General features: G+C 47.1%; 1 protein-coding gene across 1 annotated transcript in view; it reads left to right on the forward strand.

Moving 5' to 3' along the window:
* mcc (MCC regulator of WNT signaling pathway) overlaps positions 1-16967 on the forward strand; it is a gene marked incomplete at its 5' end in the record, with an annotated part of 62358 nt that extends 45391 nt beyond the window's left edge. The window contains 7 exons of the mRNA XM_084460193.1: positions 6320-6416; positions 6640-6818; positions 6963-7197; positions 9432-9647; positions 11993-12084; positions 12219-12341; positions 13298-16967. Of these exons, the coding sequence (XP_084316319.1) occupies positions 6320-6416; positions 6640-6818; positions 6963-7197; positions 9432-9647; positions 11993-12084; positions 12219-12341; positions 13298-13478 (1123 nt within the window). The 3' untranslated portion in view covers positions 13479-16967. The remainder of the gene's footprint in view (positions 1-6319; positions 6417-6639; positions 6819-6962; positions 7198-9431; positions 9648-11992; positions 12085-12218; positions 12342-13297) is intronic.
* Between the last annotated feature and the right edge of the window lie 7628 nt (positions 16968-24595).

Below are 24595 nucleotides of genomic sequence, written 5' to 3' on the forward strand. Positions count from 1 at the left end.
CACCTCCTCTATTCGGTCCTGTGATTCCTTCACAGTACTCAATAGTTGCACACAATTAGTAATCAGCTGACTCTCTATAGATAGTGCCCTGACTGGGGTGTGCTTACCACTGAAAATCCTTTCTGGAGGGCCCTGCCCTCCTCCGGATTCCCCAGGGAAGTCCTCCTCCCCATCACTCACACCCTCTGTGCCTACACTATCTGTTTTACGCAGCGATGTACCCAGGACTCCGTTTTCTACCTCCCTCTCTTCCCGAGCCCACACTCTTAGCAGGTCCGCTTTCTGTTTATTATCTTTTTTGACCGCCTCTGCTCGCACCTCTGATACCTTAGCACACAGCTGATAGTGGAGCTCTGCGGTCTGAGCCAACATTTTTACCATTGAATCATGGTCTAAATTTGGACTCATTATCATCCCTACCGGTCCAGGAAGGAGTTCCTGTTTCCCCTCCAGCACTCGCATCACCCATTCTAGCCATTCCTCCACTCCCGGTGGACCCAGTACCTGGGGGCTTGGGATAACTGCTATTATAGATGGGTCACGACCCACCTCCAGTGCTTCTTGGGCGTACCACCTTCTTCCTGCGACACGGGCTTCACCATATTGGCGGTATGCTCCGCCCTCTCCTAGGTCCACACATCTACCCAATATGGTCTGTACCCGGGGGTCCAGCTCCTCCCAACCCCCCGTCATTGGTAGCATTGTTACCACGGCATGTTGCCCAGAGCTTTCGCCGCTCCTGGCTCCTGTGCCATGTCTTATTTCACCCTTGTCTCCTTCGAGACCACTTGGGCCTTCATGGGGACTTTCCCCATTCGACATGATCGGCTGCCGAGTCGCTATTCCACTAATCTCCTCTGTCGCGCCTACAGAGCACTAGAAAAATGGTTTAGCTCAGCTCGTCAGGTCACTTGAAGACAGCCGGGTCAAACCTTTGCAATAGGTTTACTCAACCGCTTCAACACTGTGGTAGTCGGCTTTCTCTCCACCGATGTCCCACCCGCTTGGGTCTACTCACCGCACGGCCTCCAGCCAGCGGTCTGCCCTTGCTCTCGCAACAGTTACCAGTAGTCTCACTACTGTAACTGCTACCTCCGAGCACTTCCCCAACTTTTAGTTGGTCAGTGTTCCGTCTTATACTGTACCTTCAGAACCTTACCTTTGTTCCTTAGGGGTACCCCCTGGATCTGTAATTACAAAAGACAAGAGATTACCAAGTAATGACAGTTCACTTTTCTTCTATTCGGTGGGCGATTTCAAACAAATCGGGCCCACCCAGGGACGCCAAAAATGTCTCCCTGAAACCCCTGTGGTGTTATGGGGTTACCAGTACCAGTCACCTCTAAGGGCGCCTCTATGCTTTTTTTAGCTCTCAGGGTATTTACCCCTCATAGGGAGTTGCACAAAAACGTGTGAGCTTAAACCGGTAATTCGAACAGACACGCCCGATCTACTAACGGTCTCCGTCCCAGAGCTCTCCCTGTTACAGCCTACTGTGATATCTCTTCTGTGACCTAGAGAGAGACACCCGCTTGTAAACCACTCTGGTTAACGACCGCTCTGTTCCTTATTGACAGTTGTTACGTGTCGGGTAGGATGATCAGCAATAAGTATACTTTTATTGCAAGGGAGTATTAATCACATTGAGTCTAGAATCAACCTTAAAGAGCTTGAGATGTTATGCCTGGACAGCTTAAACTTTTGCATTACAAGACATCCAATAATAATGAATAAAACTCAGTCCCTTTAGAGGAAATTTTAATGAAATGATTAAATGGTTATACAAGATTTAATTATTACACATTGCCAGCCATGAGCGCACAATTGAACATAATAACAATACCTTAATAAACAGAATAAACCAAATCAGAGCTAATTTTAGGATCAAAATATAAATCATATTAATTGTATGTGTATATATATATAATCTAAGTTATAATATAATAATAATAATATATTCTAATATATATATAATAAGAATTTATTTAGCCAATGAACCTATGATTAATAACACACAATAGTGAATATAATAAAACATTACCAAAAACCCAATTCAAAGATCAAAATATGAAAACATGATAATTTGTATGTGTTATGATTGAGAGAGAAAATAATAGGATGTAGGCGGAGAAGGAAGCACCCGGCCTTAGGCACTCACTTCCACACGGACTACAGTACAGTTCTCACCAAGGCGCTGCCCCTCCGGCCGGAGGGGGAAGTTGGTATCGGTCGCAACGGTCCTTCTGTGCTGCAAGTATCTGGAGCTCAGGTTCTCTCTTGCGAGGAGGACGACCGCTGGGATGCTGTTGATGAGGAGCTGGGAGGTTCTCAGCCGGATCTTCTGCTTCGGAGGGTTGGACGAGGCTCGGGCAGTGGAGACATCTCTCACGACTTATCAGTCACACAGTTCTTTTATACCCTTGCTCTCACTCGAGAACCTTCGAAACCTTCGACCGGTGAATCTTCAGCCTCTCACCATATATGGAAGCCACCATTTTGTCCCATCTTAGCATGCCGTCATCGGAAAGTCCCCGAGCCACCATTTTGTACATGTGATCTTATCATGCCCTGGAAAAGTACCAGGAACCCAGAGACACTCTCACAAGAGAAACATGTCTCCAGAATTCAACAGTTGCACTTTGTGGTCAATATTTGCTTATCAAACCAGTCTAGTTGGTAGAATGTTCTGTCCGTAAGGCCAAAAGCGCTCTCACATGAGAAACGCACTTCCGGCCCTCGTGTACAGTGCATGGCCGATTACCTCATCCCCACCGCATCCTGCTTCCTCTCTCAACCTTTCACAACGATCCTATCAGAGGCTCAAGTTGTTACGACAACACACACAGGCAACCATGCTAAACATACTGTAGTTATCTTTTATGGCTTCATTCTTTCAATGCTTTCACAATATTACTCTCAAACAAATCATCTCTTATAACTTAACATAATAACATTTCTATTAAATCTTAAATGTATAGTTTATGTATATGTAAATGTGTATATTTGCTCTTTGGGTGTAGTTCATGTCTGTGTGAGTGGAGTGTGTTCCTTATGGGTGTATCCTGCTTGGTGTCTATGTGTTCACATCTACATGTCTGTGTTTACTCCTCTACATGTCTGTGTTTACTTGTCTGCACTCTAAGCATACTGTAAGCGTGTAGCAAAGCACAATATGATCAGCACATTTCAACAGATCAGGTTTGCATTCAAAAAGGTTCTTATACGAAAGGATCTGCCATCATCCCCTGCAAGGCAGTAATACACTCATCTGTCCCGCCACTAATAGGCCCAGTGGCCTCCTCAAAGGGGAGGTCACTCACCTGTCCGGTGGCCCCCTCATCGGGGAGGTCAATCACCAATTCGGTGGCCTCCTCAACGGGGGGGTCAATTACACTCTGCTCTGTATTTCCCTCCCCTGTGAGGCCCATGAATGGATCTGACGAGCAGTCCATAAGAGTCGCCTCAATACTGAGGGGTTCAAAGGTTGGATACTCAGGATCAAGTGGTTTGAGGGTCCAGATTAGCTGCTCTGGCTCCTGTTTGACCTTTGTCTGGTCTGGTTCTAGTTGGATCTCGGCCTTAATAGCCTTACTTAACAGTCTCTTTGCCTTAGCTTCTCTGTTCCTTTCCTCCAAGATGACTGACCTTTCCTGTTTGGACATCTTTTTCCAAACCTCCTGGGGGATCCTGGTACGAGACTTTTTTGCTTTGACCTTGTCTACTTTCACTAATCTTTTCTTAGTACCTTCGTCTGGTACCACTCCCGTCTCGGGAATACTAACGGTTGATCCCCAGGCAGGCGACCCTTCGGTTTTGGCGGCCAGGTCGACAACACACACACACACACAAACACACCTAAACGATCTCACAAACATGGCAACAAAAAAAATAAAAAGCTGTGAACTCAAATGGCCTGATTTGATTGGATGCAGACTCCAGACTTCCTGTTTGGAGTGATAATGCATTTCCTCTCCAGGTCTAATGACCTTGGCTGCGTTCCCAATCGCATATTCTACTTTTTACTACCAGTGCGTACTGTACTACAGCTGCCCCTAGAAAGTACGTACTACAGCTGCCCCTAGAAAGTACGTACTACAGCTGCTCCTAGAAAGTACATACTACAGCTGCCCCAAGAAAGTACATACTACAGCTGCCCCTAGAAAGTACTACTTTGCCCGCAGTATGCATCCAATTGGGACACATACTACCTGGTCATAACATTGCACCTTGAAATTCGTCACTGTGGACTACCTCATCCGTCACTGTGGATTCATCAAAACACCTGTCTGTCAAGGTGTGACTTGCACATTGTGACATAATTTCTGCTGCGCACAGGATTGTGGGTCAATACAGCCAGAAAAGTCTGCTGGCTTGTATACTGCAAAATATGACCAGATGTACTGTAGTAACACTGATCTTAATGTGTTGATGTGTTCTACCCAGGTGTTGGTACACACAACCAAGTCATCAGGATAGGCATTGCAATGTGGGACGTCTGACAACACAGTGTTAGCCAGCCTTTGGAAGGTGGCTGGAGCGTTACGCATTGTACAGCAGGAAAGCATCAGGTGTTACGAATGCTGAGATAGTGAAAGCAGGAGGGGACTTGCCAGTATCCCTTAAGTAAATCAAGTTTACTGACAAAACGTACAGAACCAATGTTATCTATACAGTCCTCTCCATCCATGGGAGCGGATAGGGGTCGGGGACTGCAACTGCGTTCACTTTGCGAAAGTCTGTGCAAAACCTGGAAGTACTGTCGGGCTTGGGTACCAACAAGCATGGCGAACTCCAGGGGCTGGAGCTCCTACTAGCAAGCCTACTGTCTAGCAGATATTTCACCTCTTTCTTCATGATGGTACATTTAGTAGCATTGACCCTGTAGGGATGCTGACGGATGGGTGCCGAGTTATTCACATCAATATTGTGCTGGATAACCGTAGTCTGGGTCAGAGTGTCACTAAAGAGCATGGGATAAAGAGCATGGGATAAAGAGCATGGGATAAAGAGCATGGGATAAAGAGCATGGGATAATCGCATATTAATCGGGAAATATCCATATACACACAAGTGGCTAAGGTGAGACGGTAAATCTGCCAACACTTCTGAGTTGGATAGGGTTAGGGTTAGTGGATAGCCTAGCACATTGCTGGGGAGCGTTCCTGAGCACTAGGCCATCCTCGTCACCGTCAGAAGTGTACACCGTGGACACAGGGACAACAGAGTCCCGCGAGACACTCTCCTCTGGCTGAAGTCACATGATACATCTTCAGCATGTTAACACTCTAGACTGACGTCTGTGGTCAGGATTACGGATCACAGAGTCTGTGTCGCTTAGCTTCTCCTCATTGGTATATGGACCAGAGAAACGCGCAGAAAATGCAGAACCCTGAATCGGTAAAAGAACCAGAACCTGATTCCCAACACAAAACGAGCGAGCCACAGCGCTTCGGTCACAACTCGCCTTCATGGTGCGCTGGGACATACCAAGTCCCTCTTTCGCTAGAGTGCAGGCCTGATGCAGGCGCTCTCGAAACTTGCTGACATACTCCAACACATTGATGGGCCGGTTGGATGAGTCTCTGGACATCAACTGTTCTATAAGAACCTGCAGAGGATCCCGCACCGTGTGCCCAAAAACTAACTCGTCCGGGCTAAAGCCAAGGGACTCGCATTGTGTTGCCTCTGGGTATGAAATGCGCTATACAAATAAAGCTTTGATTGATTGATTGACTCTTAAACTGACTCTCTAAGTGCAAATAAAGCAAATGGGACTTCCTCGTCCCAGCTGTTCCCAGTCTCCAAACAATATTTATGCAGCACTGACTTGAAGGTCTGATGCCAGCGTTCCAAGGCACCTTGTGACTGAGAATGGAATGCCTGGAGACCTTGTGCGTAATACCCAAGGGCTCTTACATAGTCGCCGTAAGCTAAAGGCCATACGCGTCTGAGAACGCTCGGGACTACGTGGCTCTACGCAAGCATTTTGGTAAACTCCGCGCGCTGGGCCGCGTCTTGTCAGGTGCACTACACCGCCCCACCAGCAGGGGGAAATCAGTGGTTATAGTCCAGTGACCTATGAACTCTCCAGACCGAACAGAAGACATAGAAGAAGAACTCTCCGCATTCTCCACAGCCCCCCGATCTGAATACAGGCCATCTGCCGTATTAGAAATATGTCTGAGCTGCTCCTCCTTCTCCGCTGTCAATTGCGTGTGTGAGTGTCCTTCCTTTTCCCAATAATGAAGAGCTCCAAAGAAAATCGTCTATGTGTGTGTATGTATTATCCCTCTGTTTTGAACATTTGTGTGTATTTCAGTGAACAGTGTATTGAGGCGTATGAGCTGCTGTTGGCCCTGGCAGAGAGTGAACAGAGTCTGGTACTGGGCCAGTTCAGAGCTGCTGGAGTGGGGACTGTAGGTGAGTGTGACACACACACACACACACACACACACACTCACTAACCCTAACCCTGTAGTTTCTTGTAGTTTTGTGTAAAATCTCATTTTAATGTATTTCTATCCCTCTACTGTGTGTGTGTGTGCACGTGTGTGTATGTGTGTGTGTGCGTGCGTGTCAGGTGAGTCCTGTGGGGAGGAGAGTGTGAGCCAGGTGCTGAAGCAGGAGAGTGTGAGCCAGGTGCTGAAGCAGGAGAGTGTGAGCCAGGTGCTGAAGCGGGCCCAGGAGAGCAGGAAGTCTGTGGAGAACACAGCCAGGGAGCTGCTGGCCCGGCTGGATGGGAGCTGTGGGGCCGCCTTCGCCGTGACCGGCTGCTCCACCCAGCCCTGGGAGAGCCTGTCCTCCAACAGCCACACCAGGTAGGTGTGTGTGTGTGTGTGTGTGTGTAACCCATACGTTTCGGCATGCCCTGGGTGGGTATCGAACCCTGGTCTCCCACGTGACAGACACCCTAACCGGTTAACCCTAACCCTAACCACTAAGCGTGTGGTCGCCCCCCGTAGCACTACCAGCTCCACGGCCAGCTCGTGCGACACGGACTTCTCCAAGGAGGACGAGCAGCGGCTGAAGGACTACGTCCAGCAGCTGAAGAACGACCGCGCGGCCGTCAAGCTGACCATGCTGGAGCTGGAGAGCGTGCATGTGGACCCGCTCAGCCTGGAGGCGCGGCCACGCGGGGACACACACCGCCTGGACCTGGAGAACGCCGTGCTCATGCAGGAGCTCATGGCCATGAAGGTGAGAGGACACGCACACACACACACACACACACACACTGGTGCGATTCTGCAGTCGCTTTACCGCACTGTTGTGACGAAAAGAGAGCTGAGCCAAAAGGCAAAGCTCTCGATCTACCCGGCTATCTTCATCCCCACCCTCACCTACAGTATGGTCATGAAGGATGGGTCATGACCGAAAGAACGAGATCACGGATACAAGCGGCTGAAATGAGTTTTCTCCGGAGGGTGGCTGGGGTCTCCCTGAGAGATCGGGTGAGAAGTTCAGTCATCCGGGAGAGACTCGGAGTAGAGCCGCTGCTCCTTTGCATCGAAAGGAGCCAGTTGAGGTGGTTCGGGCATCTAGTGAGGATGCCTCCTGGGCGCCTCCCTAGGGAGGTGTTCCAGGCGTGTCCGGCTGGGAGGAGGCCGCGGGGTAGACCCAGGACTAGGTGGCGGGACTAGATCTCCTCACTGGCCTGTGAACGGCTAAAGATTCCCCAGGCAGACCTGGTTGATGCTGCCAGGGAAAGGGATGTCTGGGGCCCCCTGCTGGAGCTGCTGCCTCCGCGACCCAACCCCGGATAAGCGGATGAAGATGGATGGAACTCTGATTTGAACGCGTAAACAGAACATTTAAACAGACAAAAGTGATATGACTGATGCTTAATGGAAGCGTCCTAGAACTGTATTATTTTACACTACAGAGGAAGGAACGCAGATAAGGGAAGGAAAGAGATTAGCACTATTGAGACGCACCCGAGGTCAGTGGAAAGAGACCGCACGGCTCTGTGGCCCCGCTTCTTTCTAAATAAACACCTTGTCCACGGTGCGTAGGCGACCTTCCAGGGGCGCTAGCCAGTATTTACCCATCATCCCCGGCTGGAGATAGCATCTGGTGCTGATGGGGCAGCCATGACGGCCACGCCCTGCAGCCAGGGAGATACGGGGCGAGGAGACAACACTGAAACACGGAAGTTAGGAGAAAAAACACATGCACACACACACTCTTTCTCTCTCTATCCACCTCTCTCCCTCTCTCTCTCTCTATCCCTCTCTCTCTCTCACTCTCACTCTCTCTATCCCCCTCTCTCTATCCCTCTCTCTCTCTCTCTATCCCCCTCTCTCTATCCCTCTCTCTCTCTCACTCTCTCTATCCCCCTCTCTCCCTCTCTCTCTCTCTCTCTCTCTCTATCCCCCTCTCTCCCTCTCTCTCTCTCTCTATCCCCCTCTCTCCCTCTCTCTCTCTCTCTCTCTCTCTCTCTCTATCCCCCCCTCTCTATCCCTCTCTCTCTCGCTCTCTCTTTTTCTCTATCTCCCTCTCTCTATCCCTCCCTCTCTTTCTCTCTCTCTATCCCCCTCTCTCTATCCCTCTCTCTCTCTCACTGTCTCTCTCTCTCTATCCCCCTCTCTCTATCCCCCCCTCTCTCTCTCTCTTTCTCTATCCCTCTCTCTCTTTCTCTCTCTCTCTATCCCTCTCTCTCTTTCTCTCATCTCTCTAATGCAATCTGGTGAAAAGCAGCTGTTTTTTGTGTGCAGATGGCAGCGCCCCTTAATGTGGTGTTATGGGGCCATTGAAACCCTGCCTGTCACCCCTTAGAGGGCCTGTCTGACCCTGCCTGTCACCCCTTAGAGGGCCTGTCTGACCCTGCCTGTCACCCCTTAGAGGGCCTGTCTGGGTTGTTTGTCGCTGTGTCGGGTGCTGTGGTCTGTCCTTAGCTGACCCAAGAACCCTCTGTCTGGGGCGCGTCATGTAAAGGCTTCCAATCCACCATGTCCTCCCCTCTCCCCCTCCCACCTGTCCTATAATCCTATAATAAATCATAATCCTATAATAAATAATAATCCTATAATAAAGCACAAATGCCCTCCCTCCCCCCCCAAAAAAAAATACACTACTCTGTTTGACAAGAGGAGAGTGAGAGAGGGAGTGAGAGTGTATTTTGGCTCGCTGTTTTATGGAGATAAAGAACTTCCTTCTGTCTGGAGAAATGATGATTAACTATTTTCTCACCCCCTTCCTGCCCCCCTCTCCCTCCATCCACCATCCCCTCTCCCTCCATCCCCTCTCCCTCCCTCCATCCCCTCTCCCTCCCTCCATCCTCTCTCCCTCCATCCACCATCCTCTCTTCCTCCATCCATCATCCCCTCTCCCTCCATCCCCTCTCCCTCCCTCCATCCTCTCTCCCTCCATCCCCTCTCCCTCTCCCTCCATCCCCTCTCCCTCTCTCTGCCCCCCCCCCCCCCCCTGTCCAGGAGGAGATGGCGGAGCTGAAGGCCCAGCTGTACCTGCTGGAGAAGGAGAAGCAGGCGGTGGAGCTGCGTCTGAGCACGCGGGAGGCGCAGGAGCAGGCCTACCTGGTGCACATCGAGCACCTGAAGGCCGAGCTAGAGGAGCAGCAGGAGCAGAGGAGGCGCTCCCTCCCCACCGCCGCCAGCGGGGGCGGGGCCAAGGACAAGGCCGGCGCCAAGGTGAGGACGCACACACACACACATGCGTACCTGTACAGTACCGTAGCCCTCCCGGGATTTGCGGCTCTCTTTCCCGGTATTCCCTGGAAAAATATTAATGTTTTTCATTTTATGGTGTGGAGCGCACACAGTGCACACAACTCTAATCATTTTGACCTAGAATCTGTATTGAGATAAAGTTCACTTGCAGAATAGCTTGGACTCTAGAGGCGTGTTTGTGTGCCGTTTGTCATCTAAACGAACGCAGTTTAAATGGCAATAATAATCAGCCGCTTCTACACATACAGACACACACACGCATACACGCAAACAGACACATACACACGCATACACACACACTTTCACACACACACACACACACACACACACACACACACACACACACACACATGCATACTATAAGCACACGCTCATTACACACACACCCACACACACATACACACACCGTACGCACCCACACACACAGACACAGGCTCACACACACACATGCATACTGTAAGCACATGCACATTACACACACACACACACACACACACACACACACACACACACACACACACACACACACACACACACAGCGGTAGCGTTTCTCTCTCTGATCACATGCTGTAGCTGTGAGCCTTAATGCTGGTGGAACTGCACTGCAATAACCTTGTAATCCACTGGAGACGATAACAGCGCCCTTCTGTGTCCTGGGGTTCTGAGGGGGGAGTGTGTGTGTGTGCGTGTGTGTGCGTGCGTGTGCGTGCGTGTGTGTGCGTGTGTGTGCGTGTGTCTGTGTGAGTGAGTGAGTGAGTGAGTGAGAGACTAACCACACACGCACACAGACCTAATACTATATTATCAAACATCGTTCTTTATTTCTGTCACTCATTCCTGCAAAAGCACACACACACACACACACACACACACACACACACACACACACACACACACACACACACACACACACACACACACACACACACACACCTGCAGGTCTTAGACACTCCCCCTCCTCTGTTCCTATCGCTGTCTCAAAAAGGCTTAATCCACCGTTGCTACGAGACAGAAGACGCCACTCAAAGGCCCATTTGTAAACGATGGCGACAGCCACGACAGCCGCGTGTGTGTGTATGTGTGTGTGTGTGTGCTTGTGCATGTGTGTTTGTGTGTATATTATTGCCCCACCCCCACCTCCACCACCCTTTCTCTCCGTTCCAAGATCGCCTTTGTTGAGGCTTCACAAATGGCTTGTTAGATTATATCTCTTATACTGGGCTCTACACACACACACACACACACGCACACGCACACACACACACACACACACACACACACACACACACACACACACACACACACACACACACACACCATGTTAGATCATTCTACTCTGTCGGACCCCATTATCAGAGCCATTCATCACCAGTACTGGCAGTGTTTGTGACATGCATGCCACGCACACACATACACACACACACACACACACACGCATGCACGCACACACGCACATACACACACACACAACACACATACACACACAACGCACACACATACACACACACACACACATTCACACACACACAACGCACACACACACACACAACACACACACAATACACATACACACACGCACACAACATACACATGCACACACACACACTCACACGTCACCCTAATTATGTAAAGTGCATGTCGCTCTTACCCAACCATACATCACACACACACACACACACACACACACACACACACACACACACACACACACACACACACACACACACACACACACACACACACACACACACACACACACAAACAGGTGCTCACTCATTACACCACTAACCACCACTCATCCATCCGGGGAGCATCACCCATTCTAGCCCTTCTCAGGAACTGTGAGTGCGCTGATGATGTAGCATCTGCTACCACAGTCCTTTTTAAAATTTTGACTTTTAAATAGTCGCCAAGTTGGCGGCGCTTGGCGCTTATATTTAAAAGTGTCAAATAAACATTTCAAAGCCATTCACAAAAGCAGAAACGCCTATTTTAACAAACGATGGGTTTTGAAAGCTCGGCGCTACCGTTAAGTGTCCATGAAAACGACAAAACTAGCAAAATGGTGTGTTTTGAGATGGAACTCACCATAGGTAACTGTGTTGTTGTTTTGAGGCTGAACTCACCTCAGGTAACTGTGTTGTTTTGAGGCTGAACTCACCTCAGGTAACTGTGTTGTTGTTTTGAGACTGAACTCACCTCAGGTAACTGTGTTGTTGTTTTGAGACTGAAGTCACCTCAGGTAACTGTGTTGTTTTGAGGCTGAACTCACTCGAGGTAACGGTGTTGTTGCGTCTGTCTTGCAGGACTCTGGAGATTCTCCGTCCATCAGTCTGTCAGACCTGAGGACCCTGAATGATGGAGACCTGGCGGCAGAGCTCACCAACGCACTAAGACGGTAACACTGTGTGTGTGTGTGTGTGTTTGTGTGTGTGTGTGTGCGTGTATGTGTGTGTGTGCGTGCGTGTGTATGTGCGTGTGTGTGTGAGATTCTAATCTATCCCTACGTGTGTGTGTGTGTGTGTGTGTCAGGGAGAAGAAACTGAAGGGGCGTGTCCAGGAGCTGGTAGCGGCATTGGAGCGCCTGACCAAGAGCAGCGAGGTTCGCCACCAGCAGAGCGCAGAGTTCGTCAACGACCTCAAACGCGCCAACAGGTATCCACGGCAACACTCACAGGAGGAGGGGCTGTAGAGTTGTGGTTGCCACTGGGAATAACTTTCATTGGGAATATCTGTTGTTGTGGGAAAAAATTACTTTCCCAAATTTGTAAGATCATCTCTATTCAGAAAGAATAGAAAAAATATATATTTTCAAACTGATTGGCGTTTGAATTGATGATAAATTAGTTGAGTTGCTTCATGCTGTTGTCCCCAGCCTTAACTGGGTAGTGTAGCTCTCTAGTGCAACATTTGGGAACTGCAACTCATCACCCATTATGGGCTATACACTGTCACAGCCAAAGGAGATGAGGGTCTGTCAAAAATAATTAGTACGATTCAAGAATAAAATGGCCACAAGCAAGAAAAAATTGCTGACATTTCAAAGAAGAATGGACTATCAAACATACCAGATCAAACATACCAGCTACCCAGCTGCGTTAGCTACAACTGTGTAAGAGTCAGTCCTAATGATGGACTGACTCTTACACAGTTGTAGCTAACGCAGCTGGATAGCTGGTATGTTTGATCTCCAGGGAGAAATTCTCCCACATTACGAAGAGCAATGTTGAGAGACTACGTTTCCCACACAGAGTTTTTCATCCTTCAAACTCCTCTTTTTCATCCGTTGTGGCTCCCAAGGTCCTGTTTCTTTTCTTAAACGTGGAAAAATGTCTCTCGCTGTCATAAAGGTATAGTTAGTCCCTTGAGATGGTCACAAGATGGTCACAGTCAGTATTTTTGTCACAGAAGGACAACTGAAAACAGAAAGTTCATCATTGGTCAGTGATACTTTGCTAAGGACAACTCGCTGGGTCATAAGGCTGTGTGTAAAAAACGCATAAAAATCTACCTCCACAATATGGACAACTGAAGTTTCATTGGTTTTAGCTTACTGATAGTCACCATCTCTCTTTCTCTCTCTCTGTCTCCCTCCCTCCCTCTCTCCACAGTAACCTGGTGGGGGCCTATGAGAAGGCTAAGAAGAAGCACCAGAGCAAGCTGAAGAAGCTGGAGGCCCAGATGATGGCCATGGTGGAGCGCCACGAGACGCAAGTCCGCATGCTGAAGCAGCGCATCGCCCTGCTGGAGGAGGAGAACTCCCGGCCACACACCAATGAGACCTCCCTATGAGAACCGGCTAGGAGGACGCTCGCATGAGAACTCACCCAGAGAACCTCCAATATGAGAACTCATAAAAGGTCTCCAAACACACGACCTTTTCAGTGAGAACTAGCTATGATAGCCTCATACCAAACTAAACCTCTCATTGAGAACATACTGTGAGAACACGTCATGAGAACCTCCTACATATGATCTCACTAAGGTCAGACACTGAGAACTGGCTAGGAGAACCGAACAGCAGAACCTCCAGAATGAGAACTCAAGAGGGTCCCAAAACCAACCAAGAACTTGCTTGAGGAACTCAATATGGGAAATTATGATGCTCTAGTCTCAGGTCTCCCAGAACCTTGCAATGGGAACCCATAACGCCTCAATTCCACCTACTCCAGTTGTGTTGCGGTCCAGTTACCGTACGGCAGCCGGAGTTGACCGCGGCCATTCTAGACAATGATTGTGTTCCCACCAGACGCTGTGTGACATGTTTATGAAGCGTCCCAGTACCGGCCTCTCCACAGAGCTCCGGTAGAAACAGACAGCAGGTCTATTTTTGAACGGATGCGACAGCTGGGACGCATCAAATAGTAGTAGAAGAAATGGGTAGTAACAGACGGCCTGGCAGAATATCAAACAAAAAGCTTGCTCCTGAAATGCAACCGGTGGGAGTTGAAGCCTGGTTGAAACCTGACATTCAGAATGCCACACAAACGGAGTCAGTGGGATTGAGGTGTAAGAACTTGCTTACTGTGACCCTGCATAATCATGCCCACTGTGGAAACTCACAGTCCAACGACACCTCACTGTACAGCAATAAGAGATCTCACAGTCCTGCACCAATGAGAGGCCAAATACATGTAGCTCCTCCCACCAACGTAGAGACACTGCAGTCTTATAGGGCACATACTCATGTGGGCGGACACTCCAAGTTCATTGGTTGGCCGCATGGACAGGTGGAACTGCCTGGATGTGTGGTGGAAGTGACATCATAACTGGCAGCCATCACTCGCCAGTCACATGGTCTTAACAGACTCATACTGTATCTATAAAAGACTCAACAACAACAAAAATAGAGAAAACATATAATTTTATATATTTTTGAGAGCACTATAAGATTAACTGACTATCCAATTTATTTACTATAATGTCTCCCACTAAATTCCATTATGTTATGTTAACTTTGATATGCTGGCCTTTTTGTTACCATGAGGTTTGACTGAAAATTCTTTTGAAATCGTGTATTTTTTATCAGTTTACCATTTAGAACTTTTTCAATTGATAATCCCTTAAAGATATTCTTCTTTAAAAAGAATCTCCCTCACAGTGTTACACTGACTACACTGTTTCAGTCTGAACAACAATGTATTACTCTGTCATAGTGGAAACCCTCACTTAAACCCATGGACTCCATTCAGTCACATTTGTTTTCCCGGTTTTGGGGGATGACATTTAGATGTTAGTATTGTTTAGTTATAGGAATGCACATTTGACACGCTCTAATATGAAAATGTAACTGTGACATGTTGTCACAGTAAATGAGAAAAATTTAATTGTTTGCATTGATACTGGCAAAGTATTTACCTCCCAGAGTACTGTTGCTAGAGTGATATGACTGTCTGGGAACCTGGATACAGGTTTTGATTGAATTGGACGCTACTGATTAGAATACCTCACAGCGTGTTACAGTAACACCCTCTCCTACACTTTCTGACTGGACATCACTCTTCTGTTTCAACGCAAGCCTTCAGCTGAACAGCAGTTAGTCGAAAGGCACTGTGGTTGGTGTGTGTGTGACAGCAATGGTGCTGGCCTCAGAAGCACTTATTTTACACACACACATAGACGCACACACACACACACACAAACACACACACACACACACACACACACACACACACACACACACACACACACACACACACAGTGAACAAGAACCCAGTGAGTTTGTGAGCTCATGTGACAGGTCACTGACATTCACACTCATACACACACACTCTCTCTCCTCTCTCTCCCTCCCTCCCTCTCTCCCTCCCTCCCTCCCTCCCTCCCTCTCTCCCTCTCTCCCTCCCTCCCTCCCTCCCTCCCTCAGTATTCCTTGTCACGCCCCCGGATGGACAGTATCACCACATTGCCTTGTTGAGGATGTGATCTCCCACAAGCCTTTACCTGGTGCTCCACTGTTTACCTGGTGCTTTGTAATCAATTGCTGGTCTCTCTCTCTCCCTCACCAACAGGGGACCTGACTTCCCGTTACCTAGAGCAGTTTGAGAGGCTGCACTGGATCTCACACTCATCTGCCGTCAGCCATCGACACAAGTGGCGCTCAACAGCGCTCGTTGGCTCAAAGCCCCTGTTTCATCGTGTTCAGTATCCTGTATTGATATATATTTTGTTGCAGTTTCAAAACCACAGCTAGCGCTTGGCTTGTTGGTTAATTAAATCGGATTTGTGGATGCAGTGAGGACTCTGAACAGGAGGGGGCGATGTTTCAAATGGGAATGTGGTTTAATGGTTTTAAATCAGTTAAATGGTTCCAGATCAGTCTCAGTTGGTCACTATATCGTCTGTAGTCAATACAGAAATACTAATATGCTTCCCTTACAAATTTGCTGGAAACACAACATGAAACTATAAAATATTCATAGTTACTGACATAGTTACACAGGGAACACCCAATAAAGAAACAATGCCGGTTACGGTATCCCTCTCAGAACTTTGTTGGGGATACAGGCTTCTGAAGTGATGAGAACAGAAGTTAGTTTCCCCTCATTGATTAATGCAGTTTGATCAGTAAACTCTCAGCCTCATTTTATTGAGTCTATAGTCTCCACTACACCTTTATACAAGCATTCTGTCAATCACAAAGGAAATACAGTTTGAGCGTGGGTTACTGGCATGGTTGTCTGTTTCAGTGTGAATCAGAGTCGTGTCCCATCTTGCCATTGTGTTTCATCTGACCCATTCTTCAGTGTTCTACTGACTAGGGAGGGTCTCCTGGTTCTTCAGTGTTCTACTGACTAGGAAGGGTCTCCTGGTTCTTTAGTGTTCTACTGACTAGGGACGGTCTCCTGGTTCTTCAGTGTTCTACTGACTAGGGACGGTCTCCTGGTTCTTCAGTGTTCTACTGACTAGGGACGGTCTCCTGGTTCTTCAGTGTTCTACTGACTAGGGACGGTCTCCTGGTTCTTTAGTGTTCTACTGACTAGGGACGGTCTCCTGGTTCTTTAGTGTTCTACTGACTAGGGATGGTCTCCTGGTTCTTTAGTGTTCTACTGACTAGGGACGGTCTCCTGGTTCTTTAGTGTTCTACTGAATAAGGACGGTCTCCTGGTTCTTCGTTGTTCTACTGAATAGGGATGGTCTGATTCTTTAGTGTTCTACTGACTAGGGACGGTCTCCTGGTTCTTTAGTGTTCTACTGAATAAGGACGGTCTCCTGGTTCTTCGTTGTTCTACTGAACAGAGGGGAATGAGGGGATGTTTTGGAGGGAAGGAAGGAGAGAAAGTGGGGATAGCAAACGAATGACCTTATTTGCACAGATCTGTTTTTGAATTGAATCTTTGCAATCATAATTTGTTTTAATACAGATTGTATTGTTTATATGATAAAGTAATAAAGCAATTTTAAAGCAAACGAGTATCCTTTTAATGATTCCCCGCCAATGACGTCTATTTCATCGAATACAACTTAACTTTTCTAAATGTGTAAATAAAGAATATGGCTTTTTCATGAATGTGTAAAAGATCAGCTTTCTGAACTGCATTTGTCAACAGCACTGTTGCTATCCTGGCAGTTTTGTCTTTATGTGGTATTTATTCATTTTGGGAAATCTCACAATCGCATGTCAGTCACAGCGGGTAGGCAGTCATGTCGGGCTGTTGCACTCAATTCCCTGGAACTTTCTTATGTGTTGTGCACAATCACAGACAAGATTGAACATGATATATATTTTACTTCCTTTAGACCCCAGTACATGTGTATAGTGTATAGGAGTTGTGGCGGATTTGTTTTTGAGTGGAGAAAGGGGGTGGGGGTTATGAATTAAAGTAAAGGGTAATGATTGTGAAAAATGATATTTGGTGCCTTGTTTTATATCAATGGCTTTAGTACATTTTTGACTATGATGGTCAAATATTAGTAATTGGATTAGATTAACTATTTATATTATTTATTTGTCAGTATTGCAAAGTGAATGAAATATGTTCTGGCCTGAAGCACAAGAAAAGCTAAAATAATGGGGGACTTAGGCAGATATTTTTTTTCCATGATGTAAAAAAAAAAAAACACATTTCAGGAAGCCTTACATTGAATTATATATGAATGTCTCCACAACTATTTACTAAGGAAAATAAGCCAAATCCATGCTTGACCAACATGAGAATTCTTTATGACAATTATTTTCCACCGCTAATGCTGTCCGTCGGGGATGAAGACGGACATGAGCACTTTATCGGTCCCCATGGTGCGTCCCCTGCATGCTGCCTACTGTCTGCTCTTGGCTGCCCTTAGAGGAAGGATGGCAGAATGGGTGAAGAGCAGAGAACTTCATCAGTGGACACGCCTGTCTCTCTGTGTGTGTTTCAACATTGACACGCCATCACTGGGTGCAACAACTGTCTGACAAAAGTTTTTATTTTTTTTATTCCCTTTTATCAGTGTGAAGAATATAAAGGCGTGACAACATTTTGAATAACATTGTGCAGTCCACAGTGCATTTGGGCAAGGCACCTTGACATTACACATTTTAGCTGTTTGGCTAAAACAATATCAAAAGCAAGTCAGTATGTTTCCCATGTTATGCTTTTTGAGTAAAGTGATCAGAAATGCAGTGACATATTGTTTTAACAATGCTTTATCAAAATAAAAATGCTACATCTCTTGCAGGGAAGGACATGCACTTATAGTATTTGTAATATCTTTGCAGACATATGAACATTAAATTAGCTTTAATCAGTCTAAAAAATATCTAGTTCAGTATCTTTTGATAATAATGGTCAATAAACTGACTGAAATCAGTGATATTTCGACAAAAAAAAAGAAAAACACATGGCTACTTAACATACAATTTTACCTCAGAGCTTTTCCTCAAATTATTGATTTCTTCACTGTAGACTTTCAAACAATCATGTTCATGATAAATTACACTCCAGTATGTCTCACCCTGATCACTGGAGATGGCCCCCAGAGTCAGTCCTCCTCCTCAGGCATTCCCAGAGGTGTGAGACCACCACAAACAGCTCACTTCTGCTCAGGTCCAATGTTTTCTTGGAGCCCTTCTTGCTAAATGAGTAACTGCCAGGAGAACAAGACCTTCTCAGACCAGCTACTCCACATCTCTTTGGCCTGAGTGCAATGATAACACCAACTCTAGCAAGAGGATGAAGTGAAGCACTTCTGTACCTGTAGCAGGGATAGTCATCTTCTTCCCTCTCATCTCCAGTCACGGTTGCACTCCCAGAATTCCCTTTTTGGCATAAACCCCGCCCACTAACCCTAACCCTAACCCACTTAGGGAGGAGTTTGAATATGATAATATAATACCGCACTGCTTTCTGGGTATTCACCATAATCAAACTTTGTACCTTTATAAAACAATGAGGAAATGAGATGGAAGGCTGAAACCAATGCCAAATGAACATTTAGTTTGGGATACATATTTTTGGAAGATAATATTACATTTTTTCATTTTTTCACCATGGGTGTGTTTGCTGTTCAGTTTAATTGGGTCCCCAAGTGGTTTACAGCAGAGGCAAGGCCCGACGATGCTCGAATCCGTATTGAGTATCCTAGGGCCTTCACGTCTGTCGGTGAGTTTCTTTGAACAGTGTAGGAGCCGAATTCAGGGGTTTATGTGGCATGCCCGCAAAACTTCTCAGGGAATACCGCACTGTCTTAGACTCTCATACGGGACTTAACCTTCAGCCGGTAGAAGCTTGTGGGGTGGATGGTGAGACTCACCACCACCACCCCTCCGCCGGATGTGGAGGTTTAGGGTTCAGAGACTTATAGATAGAGGAACCTCTTGAGTCTTCGGCCGGTAGAAGCTTGAGGGGTGGATGGTGAGACTCACCACTACCCCTCCGCCGGCAAGGAGGCACAGAGAGGAACCTTTCTCAGGCTCTGGTCGGACAGCTGTGGCAACCTTACGGTGACAACAAGCAGTTTGTTTGGCCAGGGGGTAAGTATGCGGCCCTCCAGGGTTCCACTTGGAACAGCACGCTGGATGTGGTGGTCCAGGGCATCAGGACCTTGATCGTTGCCCAGTCTTCTTTGGGGGTTAGCCCTACCCATGCACAGTACATTTGCACCACACTCTTCAACGAGGGAGCCCCCCGGCCTGTGGGCGGTAAGTCCTGAAGTCTGGACCCAGTTAGCCATCAACTTAATGGCAGTTTTGAAGATGAGGGAATTTATGTAGGATTGGTAGTTGTCCAATTACCCAACCCTAATCAGCTCAGGAATAGAGTACAGGGTTAGGGTGTTTCATGAGCCTAAGTCCATACTCCCTTTCAGAAAGGTTTGTCAGTTCATTCTTTGCTACATTGGTTTTGGAAGTGGGATGGTGGCAGTGGGGCCATCGGAGAGGCGCATGAGGACGTGAGGGACTTGGTATAGTGTAATGGCCCTCTATGGCCTGTTAACAGCTGTGCTAAGATAAATGGCTCTCTTGGTGTTGTGGTTAGTGAGCCGGGTTTGGAAATGAGAGGTCAATGGTTCGATTCCTGCTTGGGACGACTTCTTTCGAACATAATTACATGAGGCAGCATGCCGTCTTCCTTTTTCCTCCCCAAAGCTCTTCTGAGTTTGTGCCCACTCCACTTTGCCCTTGCTGATTGCTCATTCTGCTCAGGTGTGCAGGATTAGCTAGGTGCAAGCGCTCAGCTCCTCAAACTACAGACTGAAGGGTCCTAGTAGTATCCTTTATTGAAACTCAAGAGGCCACATTGAGGTTTTCACCTCATTTTCAAGTGTGTAGAGTTGACAAACACATACTAAGCAATAAACAGCTCCTGGGAGCTGTAATTGTAGGGTGGTTGCAATTTTGCCATCTGTAGGCTTCCCCTGGTGGCCATATCAGGGATTGACAGCCCCAGCTTGCCACTGGTCTAACGCTCCTTTTTTCATTTGACCCTAACCCTCTATGGTCTGCTAACAGCTGTGCTAAGATAAATGGATTTATTGGTGTTGTGGTTAGTGAGCCGGGTTTGGAAGTGAGAGGTCAATGGTTTGATTCCTGCTTGGGGTGACTTCTTTCGAACATAATTACATGAGGCAGCATGCCGTCTTCCTTTTGAGTCCACTCTGCTTTGCCCTTGCTGATTGCTCATTCAGCTCAGGTGTGCAGGATCAGCTAGGTGCAATAGACAAGGGCAAAGCAGAGTGGACTCAAAAGGAAGACAGCATGCTGCCACATGTAATTATGTTGGAAAGAAGTCGCCCCAAGCAGGAATCGAACTGATGACCTCTCACTTCCAAACCCGGCTCACTAACCACAACACCAAGAGAACCATTTATCTTAGCACAGCTGTTAGCAGGCCATAGAGGGTTAGGGTCAAATGAAAAAAGGAGCGTTAGACCAGTGGCAAGCTGGGGCTGTCAATCCCTGATATGGCCACCAGGGGAAGCCTACAGATGGCAAAATTGCAGCCGCCCTACAATTACAGCTCCCAGGAGCCGTTTATTGCTTAGTATGTGTTTGTCAACTCAACACACTTGAAAATGAGGTGAAAACCTTAATGTGGCCCCTTTAGTTTAAATAAAGGCTACTACTAGGACCCTTCAGTCTGTAGTTTGATGAGCTTAGTGCTTGCACCTAGCTGATCCTGCACACCTGAGCTGAATGAGCAAGCACTAAGCTCATCAAACTACAGACTGAAGGGTCCTAGTAGTAGCCTTTATTTAAACTAAAGGGGCCACATTAAGGTTTTCACCTCATTTTCAAGTGTGTTGAGTTGACAAACATATACCAAGCAATTAACAGCTCCTGGGAGCTGTAATTGTAGGGCGGCTGCAATTTTGCCATCTGTAGGCTTCCCCTGGTGGCCATATCAGGGATTGACGGCCCTAGCTTGTCACTGGTCTAAGGCTCCTTTTTTCATTTGACCCTAACCCTCTATGGCCTGCTAACAGCTGTGCTAAGAAATAGCTCTCTTGGTGTTGTGGTTAGTGAGCCGGGTTTGGAAGTGAGAGGTCAATGGTTTGATTCCTGCTTGGGGGGACTTCTTTCAAACAAACATAATTACATGAGGCAGCATGCCGTCTTCCTTTTTCCTCCCCAAAGCTCTTCTGAGTTTGAGCCCACTCCACTTTGCCCTTGCTGATTGCTCATTCAGCTCAGGTGTGCAGGATCAGCTAGGTGCAAGCACTCGGCTCCTCAAACTACAGACTGAAGGGTCCTAGTAGTAGCCTTTATTTAAACTAAAGGGGCCACATTAAGGTTTTCACCTCATTTTCAAGTGTGTTGAGTTGACAAACACATACTAAGCAATAAACGGCTCCTGGGAGCTGTAATTGTAGGGCGGCTGCAATTTTGCCATCTGTAGGCTTCCCCTGGTGGCCATATCAGGGATTGACAGCCCCAGCTTGCCACTGGTCTAACGCTCCTTTTTTCATTTGACCCTAACCCTCTATGGCCTGCTAACAGCTGTGCTAAGATAAATGGTTCTCTTGGTGTTGTGGTTAGTGAGCCGGGTTTGGAAGTGAGAGGTCATTAGTTCGATTCCTGCTTGGGGCGACTTCTTTCGAACATAATTACATGAGGCAGCATGCCGTCTTCCTTTTGAGTCCACTCTGCTTTGCCCTTGCTGATTGCTCATTCAGCTCAGGTGTGCAGGATTAGCTAGGTGCAATAGACAAGGGCAAAGCAGAGTGGACTCAAAAGGAAGACGGCATGCTGCCTCATGTAATTATGTTGGAAAGAAGTCCCCCCAAGCAGGAATGGAACTTGACCTCTCACTTCCAAACCCGTCTCACTAACCACAACACCAAGAGAACCATATATCTTAGCACAGCTGTTAGCAGGCCATAGAGGGTTAGGGTCAAATGAAAAAAGGAGCGTTAGACCAGTGGCAAGCTGGGGCTGTCAATCCCTGATATGGCCACCAGGGGAAGCCTACAGATGGCAAAATTGCAGCCGCCCTACAATTACAGCTCCCAGGAGCTGTTTATTGCTTAGTATGTGTTTGTCAACTCAACACACTTGAAAATGAGGAACCTTAATGTGGCCCTTTCAGTTTAAATAAAGGCTACTACTAGGAGCTTTCAGTCTGTAGTTTGATGAGCTTAGTGCTTGCACCTAGCTGATCCTGCACACCTGAGCTGAATGAGCAAGCACTAAGCTCATCAAACTACAGACTGAAGGGTCCTAGTAGTAGCCTTTATTTAAACTAAAGGGGCCACATTAAGGTTTTCACCTCATTTTCAAGTGTGTTGAGTTGACAAACATATACCAAGCAATTAACAGCTCCTAGGAGCTGTAATTGTAGGGCGGCTGCAATTTTGCAATCTGTAGGCTTCCCCTGGTGGCCATATCAGGGATTGACGGCCCTAGCTTGCCACTGGTCTAAGGCTCCTTTTTTCATTTGACCCTAACCCTCTATGGCCTGCTAACAGCTGTGCTAAGATAAATGGCTCTCTTGGTGTTGTGGTTAGTGAGCCGGGTTTGGAAGTGAGAGGTCAATGGTTTGATTCCTGCTTGGGGTGACTTCTTTCGAACATAATTACATGAGGCAGCATGCCGTCTTCCTTTTGAGTCCACTCTGCTTTGCCCTTGTCTATTGCACCTAGCTGATCCTGCACACCTGAGCTGAATGAGCAATCAGCAAGGGCAAAGCAGAGTGGACTCAAAAGGAAGACTGCATGCTGCCTCATGTAATTATGTTCGAAAGAAGTCGCCCCAAGCAGGAATGGAACTGATGACCTCTCACTTCCAAACCCGGCTCACTAACCACAACACCAAGAGAACCATTTATCTTAGCACAGCTGTTAGCAGGCCATAGAGGGTTAGGGTCAAATGAAAAAAGGAGCGTTAGACCAGTGGCAAGCTGGGGCTGTCAATCCCTGATATGGCCACCAGGGGAAGCCTACAGATGGCAAAATTGCAGCCGCCCTACAATTACAGCTCCCAGGAGCCGTTTATTGCTTAGTATGTGTTTGTCAAACAACACACTTGAAAATGAGGTGAAAACCTTAATGTGACCCCTTTAGTTTAAATAAAGGCTACTACTAGGACCCTTCAGTCTGTAGTTTGATGAGCTTAGTGCTTGCACCTAGCTGATCCTGCACACCTGAGCTGAATGAGCAAGCACTAAGCTCATCAAACTACAGACTGAAGGGTCCTAGTAGTAGCCTTTATTTAAACTAAAGGGGTCACATTAAGGTTTTCACCTCATTTTCAAGTGTGTTGAGTTTGACAAACACATACTAAGCAATAAACGGCTCCTGGGAGCTGTAATTGTAGGGTGGCTGCAATTTTGCCATCTGTAGGCTTCCCCTTGTGGCCATATCAGGGATTGACAGCCCCAGCTTGCCGCTGGTCTAATGCTCCTTTTTTAATTTGACCCAAACTGGTCTTTGCAAACCTTCATAGGCCCCCTAACTGTATGACCAAAGATCAATTCAGCCAGAACTATAAAAACCATGTAGCGGCTAAATGCCTCCACCCAAAAATGCAAGTTGCAGTTAACATTCAGTTGGTCTTGAGCGAGGGATGCACATGGATACATGCAACCAGAGATGGGTAGAGGCAAAACTTGAGTAATTGTTTTTATTAAATGTCACAAGTCCCTTTTGAATGCTAATGCTATCACTAATGCCAATTCTAGCTAGCTAAAGCTAGCATTAGTGTTACTTGCTCACCCTATTTATCGGGATGGGTTCTCTTATTGCAACATGAATGTCTATGAGTTCTGTCCGAGTTCCATCCTGTTTGTCAAATCTTTCTCTGCAAACTAATCTCAGCATTAAACTCTACTTGCTCACCCTATTTATCGGGATGGGTTCTCTTATTGCAACATGAATGTCTATGAGTTCTGTCCGAGTTCCATCCTGTTTGTCAAATCTTTCTCTGCAAACTAATCTCAGCATTAAACTCTACTTGCTCACCCTATTTATCGGGATGGGTTCTCTTATTG

This window comes from Borostomias antarcticus (genome assembly GCF_949987555.1).
Source record: "Borostomias antarcticus genome assembly, chromosome: 30".
NCBI classification, from domain to species: domain Eukaryota; kingdom Metazoa; phylum Chordata; class Actinopteri; order Stomiiformes; family Stomiidae; genus Borostomias; species Borostomias antarcticus.